Source organism: Stegodyphus dumicola, chromosome X2 (assembly GCF_044657685.1).
Source record: "Stegodyphus dumicola isolate Sdum_Otavi_A_Nest chromosome X2, ASM4465768v1".
Lineage (NCBI taxonomy): Eukaryota > Metazoa > Arthropoda > Arachnida > Araneae > Eresidae > Stegodyphus > Stegodyphus dumicola.
In genome coordinates, this window is record NC_140781.1 from 198,665,330 (window position 1) to 198,687,876 (window position 22,547).

Genomic DNA, 22,547 nt, shown 5'->3' on the forward strand with positions numbered 1-22,547 from the left:
TTGATTTAAACTTGTGCATTGTAATTACTGGCCATGCATTTTTATCATTTGCACTTCATGGTTAAAAGATTTTTGCAAATTTTGAAATTATCAGCAAAAAATGAATAACTTTTATAAATAAAAAATATTTTATAAATTCAAGCATGAAAGCACTAATTTCGAGACAATAATGGTTGTTTTTATAAACCAAAAACCTTACCAAGATTCCTGAACTGGAAAAGTTGGGATGAATGTAATCATTCAGAGAAGGAGGGCTACTTAAGCCAACAACTCTCTTTACTCGTTTCGCACCTTCATCCAGAATCAGCCCAAGATTAGATGTTGGGTTCTTCAGTGCCTTTTGCAATTCTTTCAGATGGCCACCAGCATGTTGCAAACCTTATAACAGCATTAACACATGCATAAAAAAGTTATTACACACATAAATAAAATTACACTTATGTATATTTATATAGTTATTTCAAGTACTGCCTGCATCTGAGAACATAAAACCATATATCCATAAAATTAATTTCTAATACATCATTTTAATTCTAGATTGGTCTCACTTTCCAAAACTATGTTAAGAGTAACTATAAGTAAATTTTACTTAGGTTTACAAAATTTTCTTGCCCCTAAATTTAAAAGAAATTAGCAGTTCTTAAAACACCTGTTTATACAGAGTAATTGTCCATTGAAATAAATAACTCTAAAAAATAGCTCTACATAAAGACTACTTCACAAATTGTTAAAAAAATCACAAAAACATCTAGTTTAACACTACAACCGAGGAGTGGGTCAATTTGACCCAAACCAATGTTTAATTTGTCACCATGCGAAAAATATTAATTGAAAAAGAAACTCCTTTTATGACTTTTAATAATTTAAGGTAAACAACAACTTACCAAATTTGAAAATGTGCGACATAAATAAATTTCTGATTATAGACACTTATACCTAGAACCGCGAAGCGGGTCAGTTAGACCCGTAAAAAATGTTTCTGCCCAAATGACGAAAAACAAGATGTATTTTCTCGGGAGTAACTATAAAGTCTATCTGCCTTAAAATTCCTCAAATGGATTGCACTAGGATATGGAATAGTGTAGGTTTTCAGTTAAGGTCCTAATATTTGTTTCATATGCAGTGGAAAATTACAAAGAATATTTTGCAAAACTTTTCGAAGTTGCTTTTATTCTATATTTACCAGGGCTGTCATGAAAAGGTTAAACAGATTTCATGAAGTAACCTCCTGAAAATGATTATTCAGGTATTTCTAAAGTTACTGAGAACCCTGTTGTGCACACAGTCATCAGGGTTCATACACATTTTTGCACACAGAAATTCAGTACTTTTAATGATCATTAACGAAAACATTAAGGACCCATTGGACCTATCGGCAAAGTAAGCTGAATAAACTCAGTTAAAAGATATTATGTATGCTTGAACTTCACTTTTGCAATACCATCCTAAGAATAAAACAAATACACAAGTACAGTCAAAAGTCGTTAATCCGGACTCGTCATGACTTCGGCGATTCCAGATTATAGATCATCAGTTTAAATCTCGTAAGATGGCATGCAGAAATTCTAAAATTAAAAATATGAAACCATAATTTATGAAATAAAGAACAATTATGATTTAAAGGGTATCAAAATTTAGAAAATAAAAGCTTAATATTTATTTGTTTACTTTATTAAACATTTCTTTCAATGTAAGCTGTTTAAGTTGCTTTGTTTTATGAGATAATACTTTCTCTTTAATTCTATAAACAGACATAATTGCTTGTTCAGTTACAAAGTTCCGCTGTTCAAGTCTCGTAATTGCTGTGCCGAGAATACCGACTAACTTGTCAATCGAAATTTTTTCGTTTTCACTAACCTCTCTGTCACCTTCTTCATGTCTTTATCCACTTTTTGATGCAATTCCACTTTTTGTTTGATGGACATCAGAACATACTTTCGTTTTGTAGATCCTTTGGGAGTTCCAGTATCGGAAATTCTGTTTGACATAATCGAAAGTTCAAGTTTACTTTTATAAAATTGCTCTTACAGTCCGCAAAAAATAATAAGGCGGAAATAATTCGAAGATTAAGGAACAACGCAATCATCAACATTAACTGAAATAGATAATTTTAGCATATACCGTCCGTTATACATAAAACGCGCACGTGAAAACGTATTCTGCGCTAGCGCACACACATATGCGCAGTCGTAAAAGTCTTACGTGCACACGTAAACGCCTATGCGCATGTGTCAACGCGGCGCATGCGCAGAAAGTTTTTAGCTTTGAGGTCCGGATTATAGATCATTCCGGATTATGGATGTCCGAATTAACGACTTTTGACTGTAGTATGCATTACTATTAAACATAATTATTAAAAATCAACTTTAAATAAAATGTATCAAGTAGCATTAAATATTTTACACAGTTGGACATATTTCAAAGAAGATTAGATTAGTGACATTTTATTTATGTTTTACTAACATTTAGCTTTACACTGATTTTTTCTTTTATATTATTTTTTGATATCTCATTTTGTCAGATACTTCCTCAACCTACAGGTTTAGCAAATAGCAGGTAGATTTTATGTCAAATGGCATAGCTTAAAATGAGAAGTAAAATCATAATCAGCATGATTCGTAACAGAAGATTGGCTGTTGCCACCATGGCTGCTTTCCTAGAGAGAACTGCTGATCAAAATATACCTGAAAGCCTGATGCAGGTTTGCAAGTTTTGAATTGACACAGTTAGGGCCATAGCTTTGTGTAGAGCTCCTGGGGTTATAATTCAATTAATATAGTTTAAGGTAGCAATAAATCACTAAAGCACCAGAGGTGACAAGTTGTTTCGCACTGTTTTAAGTCTCTCTAGATGCAAAGAATAAGTTCTAGATTTTTCCCCCCATTTTTGTGCTAGATCTTATAATCATGGTAAGGATTAATGAAAGGCAATAACTTTCTTTAATACACAGAGATAATTTTAAGGCTGAGAAGTTAGTTACAAATAATTAAATTAGGTAGTTAGATATTCTTAATTATTATAAATTTACATGGCCACTGCAAATTTTTTTTTAAGTGCTTGTTAAAAAAGCACCATTAAAATCCCAATCTAATAACATTTCACAGTTTAAAATACAAGTAATTTACGACACTGATTCTTAAACAATATTAGGATAATTACACATTAAAATCCACAACATATTTGTGTTTTGTAACACACAACAAAATATTTATGAATCTTGTCAACTTCCTTCTCTTTAAGCATATTTTCTAACAACTAGAAATTGGTTTCAATATACAAACTAATGTTCCCACTAGTTTCTGCATGCTTTATCTCCTAAGTTGACAATCTACCTATGATGTTTTGCACGATTCGAAGAAAGTTGAATAGTTCAAAACCCCTGACAGACATAAAGCAAATCATCGCTATGTCTGAAAGTAACTACAATGTCAGATAAAGGTTTAAATAAACCTCTTATTAAAAAAAAAGCTTAGAACATAAAGTCATATTCTTATGCTAGCAAAATAAACTACAGCTTGAGGTCATGTAGTTAAACAAAAACAGTAAAACTAAAATATGGACTTTTAAGTCAATTTAATTTTAAGCTGGCTCAGTAACTCTACTGTCTCAACAAATTCAAATGTCGGCAACGATAATGCAGCGTGCAAGCCAAAGCCAGAAACATACTCTGTTTTACAATCCCAAAACCTTAGTTTAGACACTTACTCACTGATTTTGCATTCTCACGAGGAAAAGGAAATGGGAAGTTACAGTAAAGACTGAAATTATAAACAACTAATTAATTTATATAACTGTACATATCTTTGAAGAAAAAATTTCTTTTTCTTTATGTATTCAGTTTCTTTCTTCAACACATTTCCTCTTCATTTAAAAATTTTTGGATTTAATTAGATTTCTCTTATTCTAAAAAACTAAATGCATGGAAAAAGCTGCTAATTTTATTTCTTTAGTAATATGAACGTTTAAAATAAATATGAGATGATACATGGTAAGGCCCAGTTACAGAGCCTAGGGTGGCCAAATTTTTAGAATTTAGTGACCCACCGAGCAAGAAATCTAGAAATCGCGAAACTTTTAGAATTTAGGACAGGCATTGGCAGCAGACTATAGGAAGGCATTAAGTAACAGAACGTAGTATCCACAGAGATTGGTCAATAGGGAAAATGCCTAGCGCCAGCCTTGTGTATGATGAGTTGAGACATATAAGATGAATCTTTTAAATTGTCAGTTTTTAATTTCTTTATAAATAAAAATATTCCTTTCTATAAATGACTGTCCATGTGATAAGATTACAAGCATTTTTGATATTTTCACTCATTTATCTAGTGAAAAGTAGAGAAAATAAAGGAAAGAAAAAACATGTTAAAAAGGACTTCTAGAGTCAGAAGTAAAACATTCAAATATTATGTTTCTATTGTTCTTCCAAAAATTCTCCCAAATGTAAGAAATTCACCACAAACTTTCTGTAAAATACACCCAATTCTAACAAAGACATTTTTCAATTTGTCACATTTTTCTGGAATATTTTAGAATCTTGGGTCTATAAATCCTTCTAAACTTTCTAAGTTGCAATGTCTAAAATCCTACAGAAAAATTACCCCTACCAATCCTGTAACAGCAAAATGCCAGGAATATTTTGAGGAGAAAGAAAAAAAAAAAAAGAGGAAAAACTTGTAAAATCATTTTACAGAGAAAAATTATGCATACTCTGAGACAATTGCATGGGATAAACTCTAACCATGACAAAATCAAAAAGAAGCCACTTAATTACATAATTAATTACATAGTTATTTTGCTTTTGCTAAGAATTATTTTGTAAATTGTGCTTTATTACCTTGTTTATTTTTCTGATTCAAAATACTGCATAATAAGTTGCCAAAATAGCAAGTAATATATCCCTTTACTGTGACACCGAAAAATAAAAATGTTTCATTTTAATGTTACTTCTTAAATATACTTTCAATATTTTATCATTATTTTAATGATTTCCAATGTTAAAATGCTTAAAAAAATCGTCAAAAAATTCCCAGACCTCCAAAAAAATTTTTTCACATAGTAACGGATTTTGAAATCGCCAATATATTTATTAAGTCACCAAATTTAGAATCGTTTAATAAAAGAATTCACATCAGCAAAAGCAAAAAGTTGTTTAAGAGCTCTTCATTAGAAAAAAATTAAATAAATTCGAAATGCTTACGTTTCACTTTTTTGCCCAGAATCTCGAGTATCCCAACACTTGGATTAGAAATAGAAACAAATTATAACCCATTCACCCATTTAAAAAGATAACCATATTTATTAGTGCATCGCCAAAAATATTCCTCCAAAATGCTAATTCACACTCAATGGCAGTCATAACAGCAGGCAGAAATTTCAGATCATTAAAATTAAGGACCTTCTCCCGATTTTCCCCGAAAATTTGATTCCAAAAAATTTAAGGACTCTTAAGGGCCATACAAACCCTGATTAATGGCAAGGAAAAAATTCAGACATCAAAAGAAATTTTGATTTGATGGATAATTTCTCACTGCAGCTTGGAGATAAAATTGGTATAATTCAAGCAATTTATGATGAAAAAAAAAATTTCTTTACACTATTTTACTACTTGATAATGAACACAGCTGGTTCCATGTTAAACTGCCTTTTCATGAAATGCAACATGAAAGGATTGACAACAACCAGAACCAAAAATCAGTACCATATCACAACCAGAACTCCAAGTAACAATAACAGCCAAGCTATTCTAATGTTTTTACTATTGCATATCACAACAGAAGAGTCATTAACCCATAGCAATAACTCAAAAAAGATACAAACAGTAAGGAATGAATGCAAGATTTGAACAAAATAAATAATAACAAAAAAAAAAAAAGTTACATCTCAACTGATTTCCACTGCATCAAGAAATAAGACTGTAAAATTAAACCTCATTGACTGCAATTTTTTTTGTTGGGAGGGGGAGAACATTTTCATTTAAATAAAAAATTTAACTCATTTTATATTAGTATTTAAGTTAAAAAATAATTACTTTAAAATTTCTGTTTCGCTTATTATTTAGCCTGTTTTTCACTATATTCAATTTCTAAATCTGGTACCTCTGAAATAATACATTATTGGGTAAATTACGCAAAAAAGTAATTAAAATAAACCTGAATCTAAATCAGTTTGTAAAATTTAAAGCCCAGCAATGAGAGAAATGGAGTGGTTGTAGAAAATAGCATGGGTTATCTACAGATATGCTGCATATTAACAATCAACTGAACCGAGCAGTTTTTATTAAAATGATGACACAAGAGCTCTGAATATCTTCCCTAATAGAAATATATTTAAGGACAAGAAAATTAAAAGCATAAAATTATGTGTATGACTACACTGTAATAACATAATGGGATTTTCAATTAAAAATATATTAATTTACATGGTCTCAGTTAAATTAGCAGGCATCCACGAAAACAATATTATAAATAAGAGAGTATATTTATCTCTACAAAACATAAATTCTGAATAAAACATTAATGACAGAAAATATAGAGTAGGCTTGAAAAAATAGATTAAATGCATACAAATATAAAAATAGCTTTTTTTTTTTTTTAATTAGGAAGTATTAAGTACAAATTTTAAAAGTCTTCAACTTGACAAATCTTCCTAACATTTGTTTTTATGAAATCAGTGACACAAGCGTTCTAAATGTAATTTGAATAACATGGCTGCTAATTAATTACCAAAAGCTCTTAGTGTGCCAAAATATATATAAAATCAATTTGCTATTATTGTAGAATGTTGTTTTGGAGTATGGTATACCTTAGCTTTGGTTTGGCCAATCAACAAAGCACAGAACATGGCTCTCGCACATTGGTCACCAAGCAGTCCAGATTTTACAATGTGTGACTACTACTTATGGAGATACATACAAAAACCAAGGCTTCATTCCTTCTCTGCCTGCAAGCTTGGCAGAACTTAAATAATGTACCACAACAGTTTTTTAACTATTGACATGGATATGGCAAGATGTGGAAGAACTGGTTTATCACATTCATACTCGTCCTGTTACAAAATAATTTCACAAAGAACATATAGTTCAACCGCATGCACCTCGGCTGGAATTCTGCCAAAAGCACACACACATCAGCTGGCATTCTGCCATTATCCAAAAGTGGTATTAATTATGTGCCACAGGGTCAAGCAAGTCACAAGAGTTTGCTCTTATCTGGAAAAGAAAGATGAAATTCAAAGGAGGGGACAGTCCCTGTGTTATGGGGTAATCCTGTCATCAGTTGTCTTTTGTGCCATTATTTCATATTTGCAGAAATAAATGTGAAGATTCGCATTGAAGTGCACAACTGGAAAACAAACATGTCGAAATTTTTTTCATAACATGCATTTTATGTGAATAGTGCATATTCCATTGTTTGCCTTTAAAAATAAGTTCGATAGAACTATATTTTTTAGTGGAAATATTCTTTCTAAAGTTAAAAAAAAAAGGTCAACAGGAATCTATCCCTTTTGAGTGAGGGGGGGGGGTCTTTCCTGAATGTAGTTGATTTAAGATGACTATTGACACTATGTAATCTTTTATGCAAGAACTGTTTTTGTTCCTCCCTGCTTCAATTATGTATAATAATGCATACAGATTTCAGGCCCGAAATCGAAAGGAAATATATTATTTATTATAATTAAATAAATATATTAATTATTAGGAAATTTCCTTTTTTTTGTGTATATTAATGTAATATTTTAGTTCGAAGATATATAAAATTATTATAATCAAGTACAATAATTATTAAATTAGAATTCACTGTGATAAAACTATACAATAAAATATAATAATTATAATAACAATTATTATACAATGGACCTTAATAAAGGTATATTGTATAATATAATAATACTATAAAATTATATATATAGAAAAATTAAGCTTTGAAAGCACTCATATTTTTAACAATATATATATATAAATATAATAATTCACAAAATTAAACAGAATGTAATCAAACAGTTAATTACAAAAGATAATCATCATATTATCTTAGATTACTCCAAAGTAATTTTCTGCCTCCTTAAATCTGTGTTCTTTGAATGCAGTAAAAATAAGTAAGGAAATAATAGGAACGGAAAAAAATCCCCACTGTATGATTCCTATTCCATCCACCCTATTTCGTCAAATAAATCAGTTTGAATGGTGCTTGCATGTTTACACTCATAGTTGGAGCCGGCATGGTAAACTATACTATTTAACTGCATAAGTATAATACTTCAGCTTGCTATTAAAACTCTTGCTTTTGTAAAAATATGAGCATGTTCACTTCTTTTGTGCTAATCTTATATTTTATAGGAGAAAGCTTCTTGAAATGTTAATGATATTCAAAAGCTTTAAAAAAAATTCTATATGACGCTATTATTAACACTTTGATTTTATATATATATATATAAAGAATGCATACCAGTAAGAGCAACAAAGAGACGCAAAATGTCATTAGTGCCTTCAAAAATTCTGAAAATACGTATGTCTCTCAACACACGTTCCAGCCCAGCAGAGCGCATATACCCCATGCCACCCATGACTTGTATAGCTTCATCAACAACAAACCAAGCAGCTTCCGATGCAAACACTTTGCTTATAGCTGCTTCCAACTGAAAGTCTACATAGCCACGATCCATAGTTCCAGATACCATATACGCCATTGACTAAAAGGAAAAATAAATTCTGAAGGAGAAGGAATATAAATAGTCATAAAAATATCAATGAATATTTTACATGCCATATACATAATTAGTTAGATTCAATGCATACTTCTGTTATGTACTGAGCCATACACATTCTAAAAATTTTTTCTTGAATTGTGCCGTATGTACATATTTTATTACCAAACTGTGTCCTATTTATAGCATGATCAGTGGCCTTTTCAATTGCTGCTCTCATTGTTCCTGAAAGGCAAGCAGCCATACCAAATCTCCCATTGTTCAATATATTCATTGCAATCTGGAAATAGCAATGAAAAGGTAAATTCATATTCTGCATTTCAACTGCTAAGTAAATTAGTCATTTTCTTAAAAGATTAATATGCATCATAGGAAAACAAAATTTAAAGCTAATAAAAAATGACAAAGTAAAATTTAAAATTACCATGGTTAAATTAAGCAAAAGAAAGGGTCATGCTTCTCAGCTGCTGACTGACCAAAACTCAAGGTCCGTACAGTGAAAAGGTTCGCGCATAAGAGGAAAAACGCGTTGAATGGTCAACCACATCGTGACGTCACAGGGAGACCTCTGTTGCTTTCTCTCATACTACGAGGGTAGAAACTACGGTAGGCGCTTGAAACGAATTTGCGCTTATTTGACTGTTCTTATTTGCTAGGTGTTTACATTAAAATGTTAAAGAAGGATATTAACTAAATCATAATTTAACATGTATAAATATCCAATAAACATTTTTTATCGTCATACATACGACTTTTGAAATATATATTTAAAACTAAACGTATCGAATAAATACGCAAATCAATGAATGAACACTAACCTGAAAAATAAATTTGCATTGTACATACCCTTATTTCTTTGACATATTTTATACTTGAGCGTATAATTTTTAAGACAGTATATAAAGATATCTTATAAAAATAAACTTTGAATAATTTAAACCGAGGGCAAATTAAGTTCAGAACCCAAATTATGTGCTGTAAATTGCATAAGTTTAGTGGCTATATTTATTAAATTCTAAACATAATCTAAGCTAATTCAAATATCATACTGAATAAGGAACTGGCACATGAATTCGCAAATGCTATTGTAAAAAAACAAAATAGATTTTTGTAGTTGCAGATTTTTTTATGTCACAATTCGCTTTTTCAGAATCAAAAATATTTTTATTTATTTATTTTACATTATGAAGATGTATTATATATATACATATAATATTTTACACTAAGATATATGCATTTATATATATATATATAATATATACAAATATTATGAGATGAATGTTTAAAAAAATATATATATATCAGATAATACGTAATACAAAATATATTTTTCTTTCCAAAAGTAACCATGTATTTGCATCTAAAATTTAGTCTAGTTACGTAATTTGGATCAGTTCTGTTTAATAAAAAATATTTCTTTCAACAGATATGCTGGATACACCATTTTTTCCGAAGCTAAGCTTTGCTTGAAGAAAAATTTTAAGTATTCCTTACAATGGTTAGGCTAAAAAAATAGCACACCTAAGATAACAAAACAAAAGATAGCTCGATTTATATTCAGTTAAAGAAATAATTTTTTGATATTAAGAAATTATTTTCTTCAATTTATTTTTTCTTTTCCGCGTTATGTCATAGTTTTCGTCGACTGAATTTAGTCTTCTTTTTTGTGCTTTCGAATATTTTTTATTAACTAATTTTTGATTTAAAGTCCTTAATCGTATGAAAGTTCGAATTCTAGCAAAGGACTTAAGTAAGTTTTCATCTGTGTCGTAAAACTGCTGTTTAAGGGTTTTGACAAAGTCCTTTATAATATTTTCTCCCTTTCTTAAAGTGGAACCGTTGAAAATTAAAAATTGTTCTTCCATTTTATGGACCTGCGTTTTCCACTCTTCAGAGGATTGAATTAGTCCTCCATGAGACAGATGTTGTATCCACGACAAAATACAATTTGGATCTTCTTTCAGTTTATACACAGTAAAATGGGCAGAACATATCCTAGAAGAGTTTGCATTCCATTTATCTTCTCGACGGCAAAGATTTATCCACTTCCTTCTTAATGTAGGATCACTAGGAAATTTATGATAAACTATGCGCTCAGATAAATTTTTAGTTTTTTCTAAACTGTTGTTGCAAAGAGCAACGGCACATCGCATTCCAGGCATCTAGTAAAATTGAACAAAAGAAAGAATTTCAGAATCGTTTTTCTGCACTGTAAGCATTCCATAATATAATATAAAAATATTCAGTAAATATTTTAACCTTTTGATATAGAAAACTATGTTATATTACATTAATATGTATATATGTAACCTTTTAAACATTTTTTAAAACCATTTTTTAAATACTTTTTTATAAACTTTTTAAAATTCCTTTTTGCATTTAAAGAATTATTTGAAATTTATTAATTACGAATTTCACCTTTTGGTCTTTGTGAAAAGTAAATTTCTTACTTTATGTCTTTACTGATAATTTTTTAACAACTAATGCGCGGAAATACTAGACATATTTATATTTTGTTTTTTTAAAAAAAATTTGTAATTTCACGTATATACACATTTTTGTAATCTTTATTCTGTAATTTAAGCTGTTTTGGCACAAATAGATATACAAAATTCGTCTATAAACAAGCTCTGAACTTAAGCTTGTTATTTTACAATTAGTACTGAAGATAAAATATTTGATAGTATAAAACAGAAGTGAATATTACGCAACATTAAAATAAAACAAAAGTACTGAAATTTTACTAACCTTGAAAAAAATATTCTCCCTGACAGAGGACTTCACAGGATTTCAGCATTCGAAAGCAATGACTTGGCGTTTCCCTTAGACTCGTATATCACGTAGGCCTCGTCTGGTCGCCCTGTGACGTCATACGTTGAGACTTGACACATGCGCTCTATGCCTCAGTTTCCGAATGCGCAAACCTTTTCACTGTACGGACCTTGACCAAAACTCAACCTACACTTTTTGATGCTTCAAAATGGCAACTTATAATATAAATTAGATTTATACATAACTTTGTGCTAATAAACATTGCAAACGCCAAATTGGCACTTTCTGAAAAATATGCTGATTTGGCCCTCTTTATTTGAAATGGTTTAGCTTTTGTACTGGTAGATCAAATGTAGATTTAAACCCTATTGAAAGGGCTCACAGCATTGGTATTTTCATGGTTTTCCTCATGCGTAACGTGAATACAAAATGACTCCCATTACGAGGAGCTCAACAAAAGCATCCTTTCTCTCAGGCTGTATGTGTTTGCCATATTTAAGTAAGTAAATCTTCCCCATAGATCAATCCATCCTTATACTTCAAACTGTTCACAACTACCACATTTTGTAAAATTTGTACAAGTAGTTTTGTAGCTATTTGTGTTTCAGATTTGGTACTGAAAATAATTTCACTTTGAGAGTTTCTAATTTATGTTACTTTTGCTTTTTTTTTTTTTCTAAATTCTTATAAAATTCCATAAAAAAAAAATGCCCATGATGCTTACCTTACTAATTTTGAACTTTATGCTTAGATTACTAATTCTTACCATTTCATTTGAAATAAAATTTGATATTTTGCATCTTCCACATATCTAACATGAAGAATTCAACAGCTGATAAATGTATGTCATTAGAAGCAACCATGAAAATAACAATGCCAAGTTCGCTCATACACAAGTGACAAGTGCTATAACAATAATCTAACGTTTTCTTTAAAATTTATATTCAAATTTTTCTGAGTTAAGGATTATCAACAAAGGCTATAGTAGAACCTTGGATCATGAATGCTTCACAAAAATTCGGTTTACAAACGAATTACCGTAATTTCCGGAAGAAAGGCCGCATCAGCATAAATGCCGCATTTGAGAAAAATGGAGGGGGAAAAAAATTAAAATTACACAGAAACACCGCATCAGCGTAAACGCCGCAATAGATTAAATTGCGTGTGACATCGTCGTGGGCCGTATAGATGCAAAATCTCAACCTAAGTCCTGATATATGACATACCAGTTCAGAAAAATGCATAAAATGAAACCATAACTCAAAAATAAAGAAATGTGGAAAATATATTTACCTTCACGTATATATTTATTTTTACCCACTAAAGAAGTCCATATTTGTAATACTCAGACTATATTTATAAAAAATGTTGCAACAACGAAATATTAAATTTGGATGACAAAAGGAAATTTTAAATTTTACTTACAAAAGGAATTACAGCAAACTATACATCATATGAAGCCATCAAAATTTGATACTTCACTATCTGAATTAAAAAGATTTAGTAAATCATCAGGCATTGGAAGCAGAATTTAGAAAAGAACTAGGCAGCAGAATTTAGGATCCACAGAGATTGCATCAGGTGGGAAAATGTCTAGTGCCAGCTCTGTGTATGATGCATTAAAACATATTAGATGAATCTTTTAAATTGTAAGTTTTCAATTTCTTTATTAATAAAAAAATCCCTTTCTATAATGCCTGCCCATGTGATTAGATTAACAAAATTTTTGATACTTTCCATGCTTGTGTCTAGTGAAAAGTAGAGAAAATAAAGGAAAGATAAACATGTTAAGATTCTAATATAAGAAGTAAAACATTCAAATATTGCATTCTCCAAAAAGTAAGAAATTCATTGCAAACTTTCTGTCAAATACATCAATTACGTGTTGATACCATGGAGACATTTTTCATTTTGTCACATATTTCTCGAATCTTCTAGAATCCTGGGTCTATAAATCTTGCCTTCATATCCTTCTAAACTTTCCCAGCTACAATGTCTAAAATCCTTAAGAAAAATTATCCCTATCAATTCTGTAACACCAAAAAGTCAACAATATTTTGGGGGGGGGGAAGGAGGGAAAAAGTGTAAAATTAATTTTATACAGAAAACTGATGCATATTCTGAGACAATTACATGGGAAAAACTCTTAGTATGAAAAAATTAAAAAGAAGACATTTTTTAATTAATTACATAGCTAAATTTGCTTCTACTAAGAGCTGTTTTGTAAATTGTGCTTCAGAGCATTCAACATTGTTTATTTTTCAGATTCAAAATATTGTTGCCAAAATGAAACTTCTAATATGACAGCAAAAAATAAGAATGTTTTATTTTAATGTTATTTTTTACATATAATTATAATATATTACCATTATTTTAATGAAATTTATTAATGTTACGATGTTTTAAAAAAAATCATCGAAAATATCTCAGATCTCGGAATTAAAAATTTTCTATAGAAACTGATCTTAAAATCACCAAAATATTGATAAGTCGCCACATTTAGAACCGTTTAATAAACGAATTCACATCCCCAAACGCAAAAAGTTGTTTAAGAGCTCTTTATTAGAAGAAATGAATTTCGAAATGCTTATGTTTCACTTCGTGCTTAGAAACGAGTATCCCATCATTTATATTAGAAACAGAAACAAATTATAACCCCTGAACCCATTTAAAAGATAACCATATATGTCAGTGAATTGCAAAAAATATTCCTCCACAATGCTAATTCACACTAAAAATGGCAGTCGTAAAAACAAAGAAATTTCAGATTATTAAAATTAAGGAACTTCTGCTGATTTTGGGCAAAATTAAGAACTTTTAAGAGCCAAAAATAGATTCCAAAAAATTTAAGGACTCTTAAGGATCATACGAATCCTGTTATTTCGCCCTCTGAACAAATGCGTAGTTCTCAATAACAAAGACTGACAGCACTTGACTTACAGGAAAGAAGCACTTCAGCAAAGAAGATATATGGTCAAATTAAATGGCATGGTAGAAACTTCAAGATATTTTTTTTGGGGGGGCGGCGGTACCTATGATATTATGTCTTTGAACAAAACCATAAGCTAGAAGATGTTAAGTTGCTAGAGGACCATAACATGAGCTCCACAGGAAAGAATTACAACTTCGGAAGCAGCAATAAAAGGAAGAAGAAAGAACTATATCTTTAATTTCTCTCATCTGTGAAACTTGTGCACACTAGAGTACGATATAAAGTTCCTAGTAACACTATTAACCTCATAATGGGTAGAAAGATGGAGCATAAGAATTTTCAATAATGCCATGTCCCACTTCAAAAACATTAAAACACACATACACACACACAAATCACACAGGACAAATTTTGAGTGAAACAGATATGCCTAGTTAGTCTCAAGCAGTGGGGCACTCAAGAGACACGGAAAAGATGGAAGATGATGTTTCCATGGAAGAATATTTCATATCCACACAATAACATCTTCATTTTTCAACCTAAGTAGTCTACTTTGTAATCTATTTAATACTGTGTGAATCTTTTTTTTTTTTTAATATTTAATGATTACCATCAGATTTGAGTTGTGATTATGCACAAAATATTACTTTTAAAGGTTAAATAAGCAATCACCTGCAGTCCAGGAATGAATAAATCCATTTTACATTAATCATGGGAAAACTTGCTTTGGTTTACAAATATTCTAGTTGACAAATGACCCTGCAATATCACAAACAAAAACAATACTCTGATCATCAATCTGCGAACCCCGTGCTTTAAATTACATAGGCATACAAAATGTAAATTCACACTCAGAATGGCAGTCACAGGAAAGAGATGCAAATGTCAGATGATAAAAAGTAAGAATTGTTTGCAAATTTTGGCCAAAATTAAGCACATTTATGTACCAGAAATCCTAAAAAAAATAAATAACTAAACTAAGATTTTTGAAGACCATACTAACCGTATTACCGATTTTAACAAGTTCATAATGGTACATAAATAATCTAACAATGTCTGACTAATTACAACAGTTTGCATTTTGCTCACATGTCAAAGTTTAAATACAAATTCTGCAGCAATATTTCACCCAACAACAACAACCTTTCAATGATTTTTACATTTGCAAAAAATTCACAAATGGCTACGCAATAATTTTCAGGAATAAATATTTTCCAATGTTATTGCTTTTGAAATGGAAATCAATACAGTTTTGGAATTATTTTGATTTGACATTCTACTCAATATGAAACATATGCACCCCTGATAAAAATACATGTAGCTTGCACAATCTTCTTCAAAACTTGCAACCAAATTGTTCTGGTAAAGATTTTCCAAACAAGGAAATACAGAGCTTTCATTCAAGATGTTATACTATATCTACGTATCAGTCAGATGACCTACTTCACTCAGCAAGCAGAAAAATGGCCAAATTTAGAAATTTAGATGTACATTGAAGGGAACAACTAGAATTAGATAAAAATTTTCTGTATCTCTGCCTGAGAATTATGCCAAGCTAAAGGATGATATTCATTTATGCACTCAGAGATGGTCAATCAACGCTGCTAATTAAGGCTGAATATTTCTGACAAAGTTTAACAATATTAAACTAAAGAAAGCAAAAGATAATAAAAATAATGATTTGAATTAAGGCATGCACTATAAAAACGCAAACTTAAGTAATGTAAGAAAATGAATGATTTAAAGAAATAATATTAAATCACCAATACAATAAAAAAAATAATACCTTAAATCCATCACCAACTTCACCTAAAAGATTTTCTGCAGGCACTCTGCAATCATCAAAGAAAACTTCAGCAGTATTTGAGGCTTTAATGCCCATCTTTTTTTCAGGAGGGCCACTAGTTACACCTCCAAACCCTCTTTCCACAATAAAAGCAGCCATCTTTTCAACAGATCCAGATGGAGTTTCAACAGGAACCTATTAAAATAAGCACAAATACACAGAACAGATGTGACAATCATAAAAAAAATTAATGTTAATGATATAAGATCATTAAGAACAATTATAAATAACGATTTCCAAAAAAATATTTAAAAAGTCTAATACACATATACAGACATAAAAACCTACTACACTCGAAAGTTAGGCAAAGTTTAAAAATTTTTCACTGGCATAAATATTTTTTAGAAAGTCAAAAATGTACAAAAAATTACATAACAACATGCTTTTAACATAAACTATAAATACAATCAAATTAATATGTGCAGTCTATATGTTTTACATGTAATTAGTAAACAAAATCATGATATTAAAAATGTTTTTATTTGAAACACAGGAATATAAAATGTTTTTAGACAACTGTTAGCAGCAGATTTTGCTTTCTTCAAGAAGAAGCATCATAATTTTATCAACAGCACTTACAACACTGGTGTTGGGAATGGCATCACTAAGCCAACGAATCAAAAGCCAGATAGAGACTGACGTCATGGGACGCCAGAGGAAAACGAACTGTTCCGGTTTAGTTAGCTAAGAACGATGTTTGCATGATGTGGCTAGATAGATATTGTAGCTAGATAAATATTTCATATTCTTTTAACTTGTCTTTATGTGTAAATAAATCTTTTTGCTTAAGTTTCAATGAAGTACTCCATTTATGACAAGATAGCTGTTAATTCATCGGGTAGATGACTTACGAATCCCTTCTGAGCTAGCCATTGTTCGAACGTAACATAACATTGTGGCGCCAAGACGTGGGGCGCGATAGCAGCTAAAATAAATTGAAAATGGAGCTTACACAGCTGAAAACCGAAAGAAAATGTCTAAGAACTTCCTTTACCACATGTGCAAACAAAATTGATGCAGAACTGAAATCAGATATTCCTGATTTGAAGCTACTTTCGATTCTGGAACAACAGCTTAGAGACAAGTTTAATCGACTTGAAATTTGCCAAAAGGAAGTAACGTCGCTAATTCTACAATCTAAAGAAGCTGAAAAGCTATATGAAGAAGATTTTATTTCTTCTGAGCCTTATAGAGATAAATATTTTGAACTGTGTTCTCAAATCGAAAAGCTGTCAAAGAATCCTTTACCTACTGAATTACCAGAGAAGCGCAAATTTAAACTGCCGAAGATCGAACTAAAGAAATTCAACGGCGAAGCAAAAGAATTTTTGACGTTTTGGAGCCAGTTTTCGAAGACCCATGAAGATCCGACGATTCCAGATGAAGATAAATTCCAGTACCTCCTGCAAGCAGTTGTTCCTCAGTCCAAAGCCGCACGGGTAGTGGAGAGCTTTCCGGCAACGGCCTCGAATTATCCGAAAGCAATCGCCCAGCTTCGAGAGAGGTTTGGAAGAGAAGACTTACTTGTGCAGATATACGTCAGAGATCTTCTAAGCATGGTTATGCGTAATGCAAGCAGTGGACGTGTGAAGACGGATCTTCCCACTCTCTACGATGATTTAGAAACCAAGATTAGAGCTTTAGAAAGTCTTGGAAGAACGCAAGAGAAGTATGGTGATTTCTTAACGCCTTTAGTTGAATCCTGCCTGCCCGAAGAAGTATTAATTGCTTGGGAGAGAAACAGAAATTTAAAAGAAGCACCTCAGCCTGATGACCGATGCCTTGAAAATTTGATGAATTTTCTGAAACAAGAAGTGAAAGGAGAAGAGATGGTCGTGTTAGCCCGCACTGGGTTTGGTTCTAATCATATTTCTAAGAAAAAGGATACACTAAATAAAAATTTAGATTTCGCCACCGCAGCTGCGTTAGTAAGTACATCAAATTCTGAGAGCCCAGGTAAGCGCAATTTTAACTGTCTCTTTTGTGAAAAACGGCACCCAACTAAAGAATGTTTTTCTGCTAGAAATATGACATTAGAAGCTAAGAAAAATATATTAATTAAAAGAGGGGCCTGTTTTGGATGTTTCAGATTTGGACACACTTTTAAAACATGTGAAGTAAAAAATTCTTGCATGTACTGTAATAAAAATCACCATTCTTTAATGTGTCCCAATCGCCAAGAAAAAGGCGCAAATGAAAAGTCTAAAAGGGACGTAACTGAAACCAGTACATTAACTAATAACTTTAAAATAGAAAATGTTTATTTAATGACTCTAATAGTTAAAATTAAATTTAAGAATGTTGAGCTTAAAGTACGCACATTACTGGATACAGGTTCTCAGCATTCGTTTGTCAGTAAAAAATTAGTAGAGAATTTAAATTTAAAACCATTAAGGCAAATTAAATTGAAGCATTCGTTATTCGGTGGAAGAGAAACGCGAACGCAGATTCACGATGTTTTATAATTTGTTGATTTCGGCATTAGATGAAACTTTCTCCTTTCAAATCGAAGCACTTTCCGAGAGCAAAATTTGTGGCACAGTGCCAAAAGTGAACGATAGTAAAATTATTAATGAACTGAAAGATAGAGGCGTCAGTTTGTCTGATTTGGGTTCTTCTGATCGTGAGATTGATCTGCTTTTGGGAGCGGATTTTGTGGGCGCTTTATTTACTAATAAATCTGTTCGGTTGGAGTCAGGGTTATTTTTGATTGACACTTGTTTGGGACATGTGTTAACTGGGAAGCATGAGTCATTTGGAGATAGCAATGATGATATTGTTTTGAATGCAATTTCGTTGTATGTTAGTAATTATTCGATAAAAGATTTATGGTCTTTAGAATCCATACGTATTTCAGATCCCATTGAAAATAACAGAAAGAATTTAGAACATTCCAGAGTTTTGGAAGAGTTTAAAAATAATATGAAAATTCTTTCGGACGGTAGATATGAACTTTGTTTACCTTTTAAATCTGATGTGGCCGATTTGCCGACAAATAAAGATTTAACTTGGAAGCGGCATAAAAGGATGTGCCAGCGAGCACAAGATAAAGCATTTTTAGAAGAATATACTACGATTTTCCGGGAATGGGAGAAATTGAATATAATTGAAAAGGTAACTGATAATATTGAGACGGGACATTTTTTACCTCATCGGCCAGTAATTAAGGACAGTACCACTACAAAAATCAGACCTGTCTTTGACGCGTCAGCCCGAGAAAGTGGTAAATGCTCTTTGAATGACCTTTTGTATAAGGGTCCGAACTTACTAGAAATAATTCCAGAGATACTTGATAGGTTTCGAATTCATCCAATAGGATTATCTTCAGATATTGAGAAAGCATTTCTGATGTTAAGTATAGCCCCTCAACATAGATATTTCTTGCGGTTTTTTTATCCGTCCGAGAGTGAACAGATTGTTTACAGACATCGCAGAGTAGTATTTGGGTTAAAGTCGAGTCCATTTTTATTGGCAGCCTCAATTACACATTTATTAGATAATGTACCATCTGAATTTGATGCTATAGCACAAAAACTGAAACATTCTTTTTACGTAGATAATTGTGTTTCTGGTGTTGCAAATATTGAGGAGCAGGAAGATTTTATTGTAAATGCAAAAGATATTTTGTCACGGGGTTGCTTTAATTTAAGAAACTGGGAGAGTAATGTAAAATGTAAGTATGTTTTTAATAGTACTGGTGTCACGAAAGTATTGGGAATTTTGTGGGATCTTGATAAGGACACTCTTAAGTGTAATTTAAACTTTAATCTTGTAAGTGAAGATCAGAATTTTACTAAGAGAATCATTTTAGCTATCGTTCACAAAATATTTGATCCAATAGGTCTGTTGAGTCCTGCAATCTTACCACCTAAGCTTTTACTGCAGGAAACGTGGAATTTAAATCTAAAATGGGATACTCCCTTACCAGATAGTATTCAAATGTCTTTTAAAAGATGGTTTAGAGAAATAGATGCATTAAAAGATATCGAAATCTCACGTTATGTTGAAATAAATGATTCCACTGAAATGCATGTTTTCGTAGATGCGTACAAAGAGGCATATGCCACCTGTATTTTTTTTAGAACGAGAACCTCTCAAGGGGTAAAAATTTACTTTGTTAGAGCAAAAACCAGAATTGCACCTTTGAAGAAAGTAACGATCCCTAGGTTAGAGTTAATGGCTTGCTGCATTGGTGCCAGGTTGGCATATTCAGTGAAGCAGGCTTTAAATGCCCATGAGATTAAAACAATATTTTGGAGCGACTCTAGGGTAGCTTTATACTGGTTAAAAGAACGTGGTGATTGGACAGTTTTTGTCTCGAACAGAGTAAAAGAAATAAATAATCTGTTTCCTAATAATGAATGGCGACATGTGCCAGGGAAAATGAATCCCGCTGATCTGATTTCGCGAGGGTGTTCCCCTAAGAAATTGTTAGAATCCTGCTGGTGGAAAGGCCCGGCATGGTTGTTGCAAGCAAGAGACAACTGGCCTGACACCGAAATATTGATAACGGAAACACCCGAAATAACACTTGAAAGGAGAAAGGTTAGGTTATGTAATATTAATTTGTTGGAAGAGAGAGTCCCGTGGTATGCCATTAAATTCTCAAATTTCCATTCAATAGTTAGAATGGTTGCATGGATATTGAGATTTATCAGTAATGTAAGATCGCATCATGATACTAGACGGGGGGGGAGAGAACTTCTAACGCAGGAGATTGAAAATGCTGAAATTCTGCTTATTCGTAATGTGCAAGCTCAATTTTTTCCTAGTGAAACCTCTTTTCAGAACTTGTGTGTTTTCAAAGATGTGAACAGAATTATCAGAGTTAAAACTCGAATTACTGAACGCATAGATAAGCCTTTCTTCATTTCACCTATTCTTCTTCCTGATAAATGTATCTTTACTCAAAGACTGATTGAATATTTTCACCGAGAAAACTGTCATGTTGGAACCCAGATATTACTAAGCATATTGCGTGAAAAGTACTGGATTACAAGAGGAAGAAGAGCAATACGTAGTGTTCTGAAGGACTGTATTAAATGTCGACGATACAAAACTAAATCTCATCATTCAGAAATTTCTGGGTCACCCCGATCTCCGGACTCAACTGATGTTTCCGATGTATGTGACAGTTCTAAGACTATAAAGACACGAGCTGGTAGAACTGTTAAGATGCCACTAAGACTGAACTTAATAGACTTGAAAGTTTTGAGTAGCTATCCAGCAACTCAAAGGGGGGAGGATGTTGGGAATGGCATCACTAAGCCAACGAATCAAAAGCCAGATAGAGACTGACGTCATGGGACGCCAGAGGAAAACGAACTGTTCCGGTTTAGTTAGCTAAGAACGATGTTTGCATGATGTGGCTAGATAGATATTGTAGCTAGATAAATATTTCATATTCTTTTAACTTGTCTTTATGTGTAAATAAATCTTTTTGCTTAAGTTTCAATGAAGTACTCCATTTATGACAAGATAGCTGTTAATTCATCGGGTAGATGACTTACGAATCCCTTCTGAGCTAGCCATTGTTCGAACGTAACGCCTTACGTAACATAACAACTGGCCTGTTTTTCTAATAAAAGTTTTCAACTGCATCATAATTCATAATGGATCTAAATTCAGTTTGCATTACAGTAACAATTCTGAAAACTATCTCACACTTAACACTGTAACAGGAAATGGTCAAGATGGCCAAAAATGTTCTATCTAGTTTAAAATTCCATCAGCACCTCTCCAATTTTCCAAACATATCCACTGAGTATCCTTTGATCATACAACTTTATGCAAAATTTTTAACTGTAAATTGCAAAACTATGACTGCAGGTTATCAGTTCCAACATCAATATGAAATATCATCTTTGAAAACCAACTGATAATCTATTCAAAATATTTATCAGAAAAAGATGCATCAACTAATATATGAATATTTACAACCTTACCATGTATAATTACTCACTGTTACTTCGAAAATTATATAGTACACAATCACATACTTGGTGGAAGTAATTTCCATGACATAAATAAAATATCTCTCTATTTTCATATGGAAGTTCTTTCTATACTCCATCAAGTTTCAGACCCTTTTAACACATACACTCGAATGTCTACAATAGCATTAAAAAAACTAGATATGATAACAAGAGTTAAGAAAAAATTGCTGTTAAAATGTTTTTATGTCGTATCCATAAAAACATTAACAATAAAAGTTAATAAAAAAAAAAAAGCAGGCAAGAGGTTGCTGACATGACCCGCAACACTTATCACCTGCCTATATCAGTCATATTTAAT

At 31.6% G+C, this 22,547-nt stretch overlaps 1 protein-coding gene across 2 annotated transcripts in view; it reads right to left on the reverse strand.

The window, feature by feature from the left end:
- LOC118199840 (very long-chain specific acyl-CoA dehydrogenase, mitochondrial-like) overlaps positions 1–22,547 on the reverse strand; it is an 86,320-nt gene that overhangs the window by 12,860 nt on the left and 50,913 nt on the right. Inside the window, exons 8-11 of one of the 2 annotated variants that reach the window (XM_085809558.1) lie at positions 16,194–16,388; positions 8,795–8,983; positions 8,445–8,688; positions 200–378 (exon numbers count right to left, since the gene is read on the reverse strand). In XM_085809558.1, the coding sequence (XP_085665684.1) occupies positions 200–378; positions 8,445–8,688; positions 8,795–8,983; positions 16,194–16,388 (807 nt within the window). The remainder of the gene's footprint in view (positions 1–199; positions 379–8,444; positions 8,689–8,794; positions 8,984–16,193; positions 16,389–22,547) is intronic. The other variant, XM_085809559.1, reaches the window with a different exon arrangement.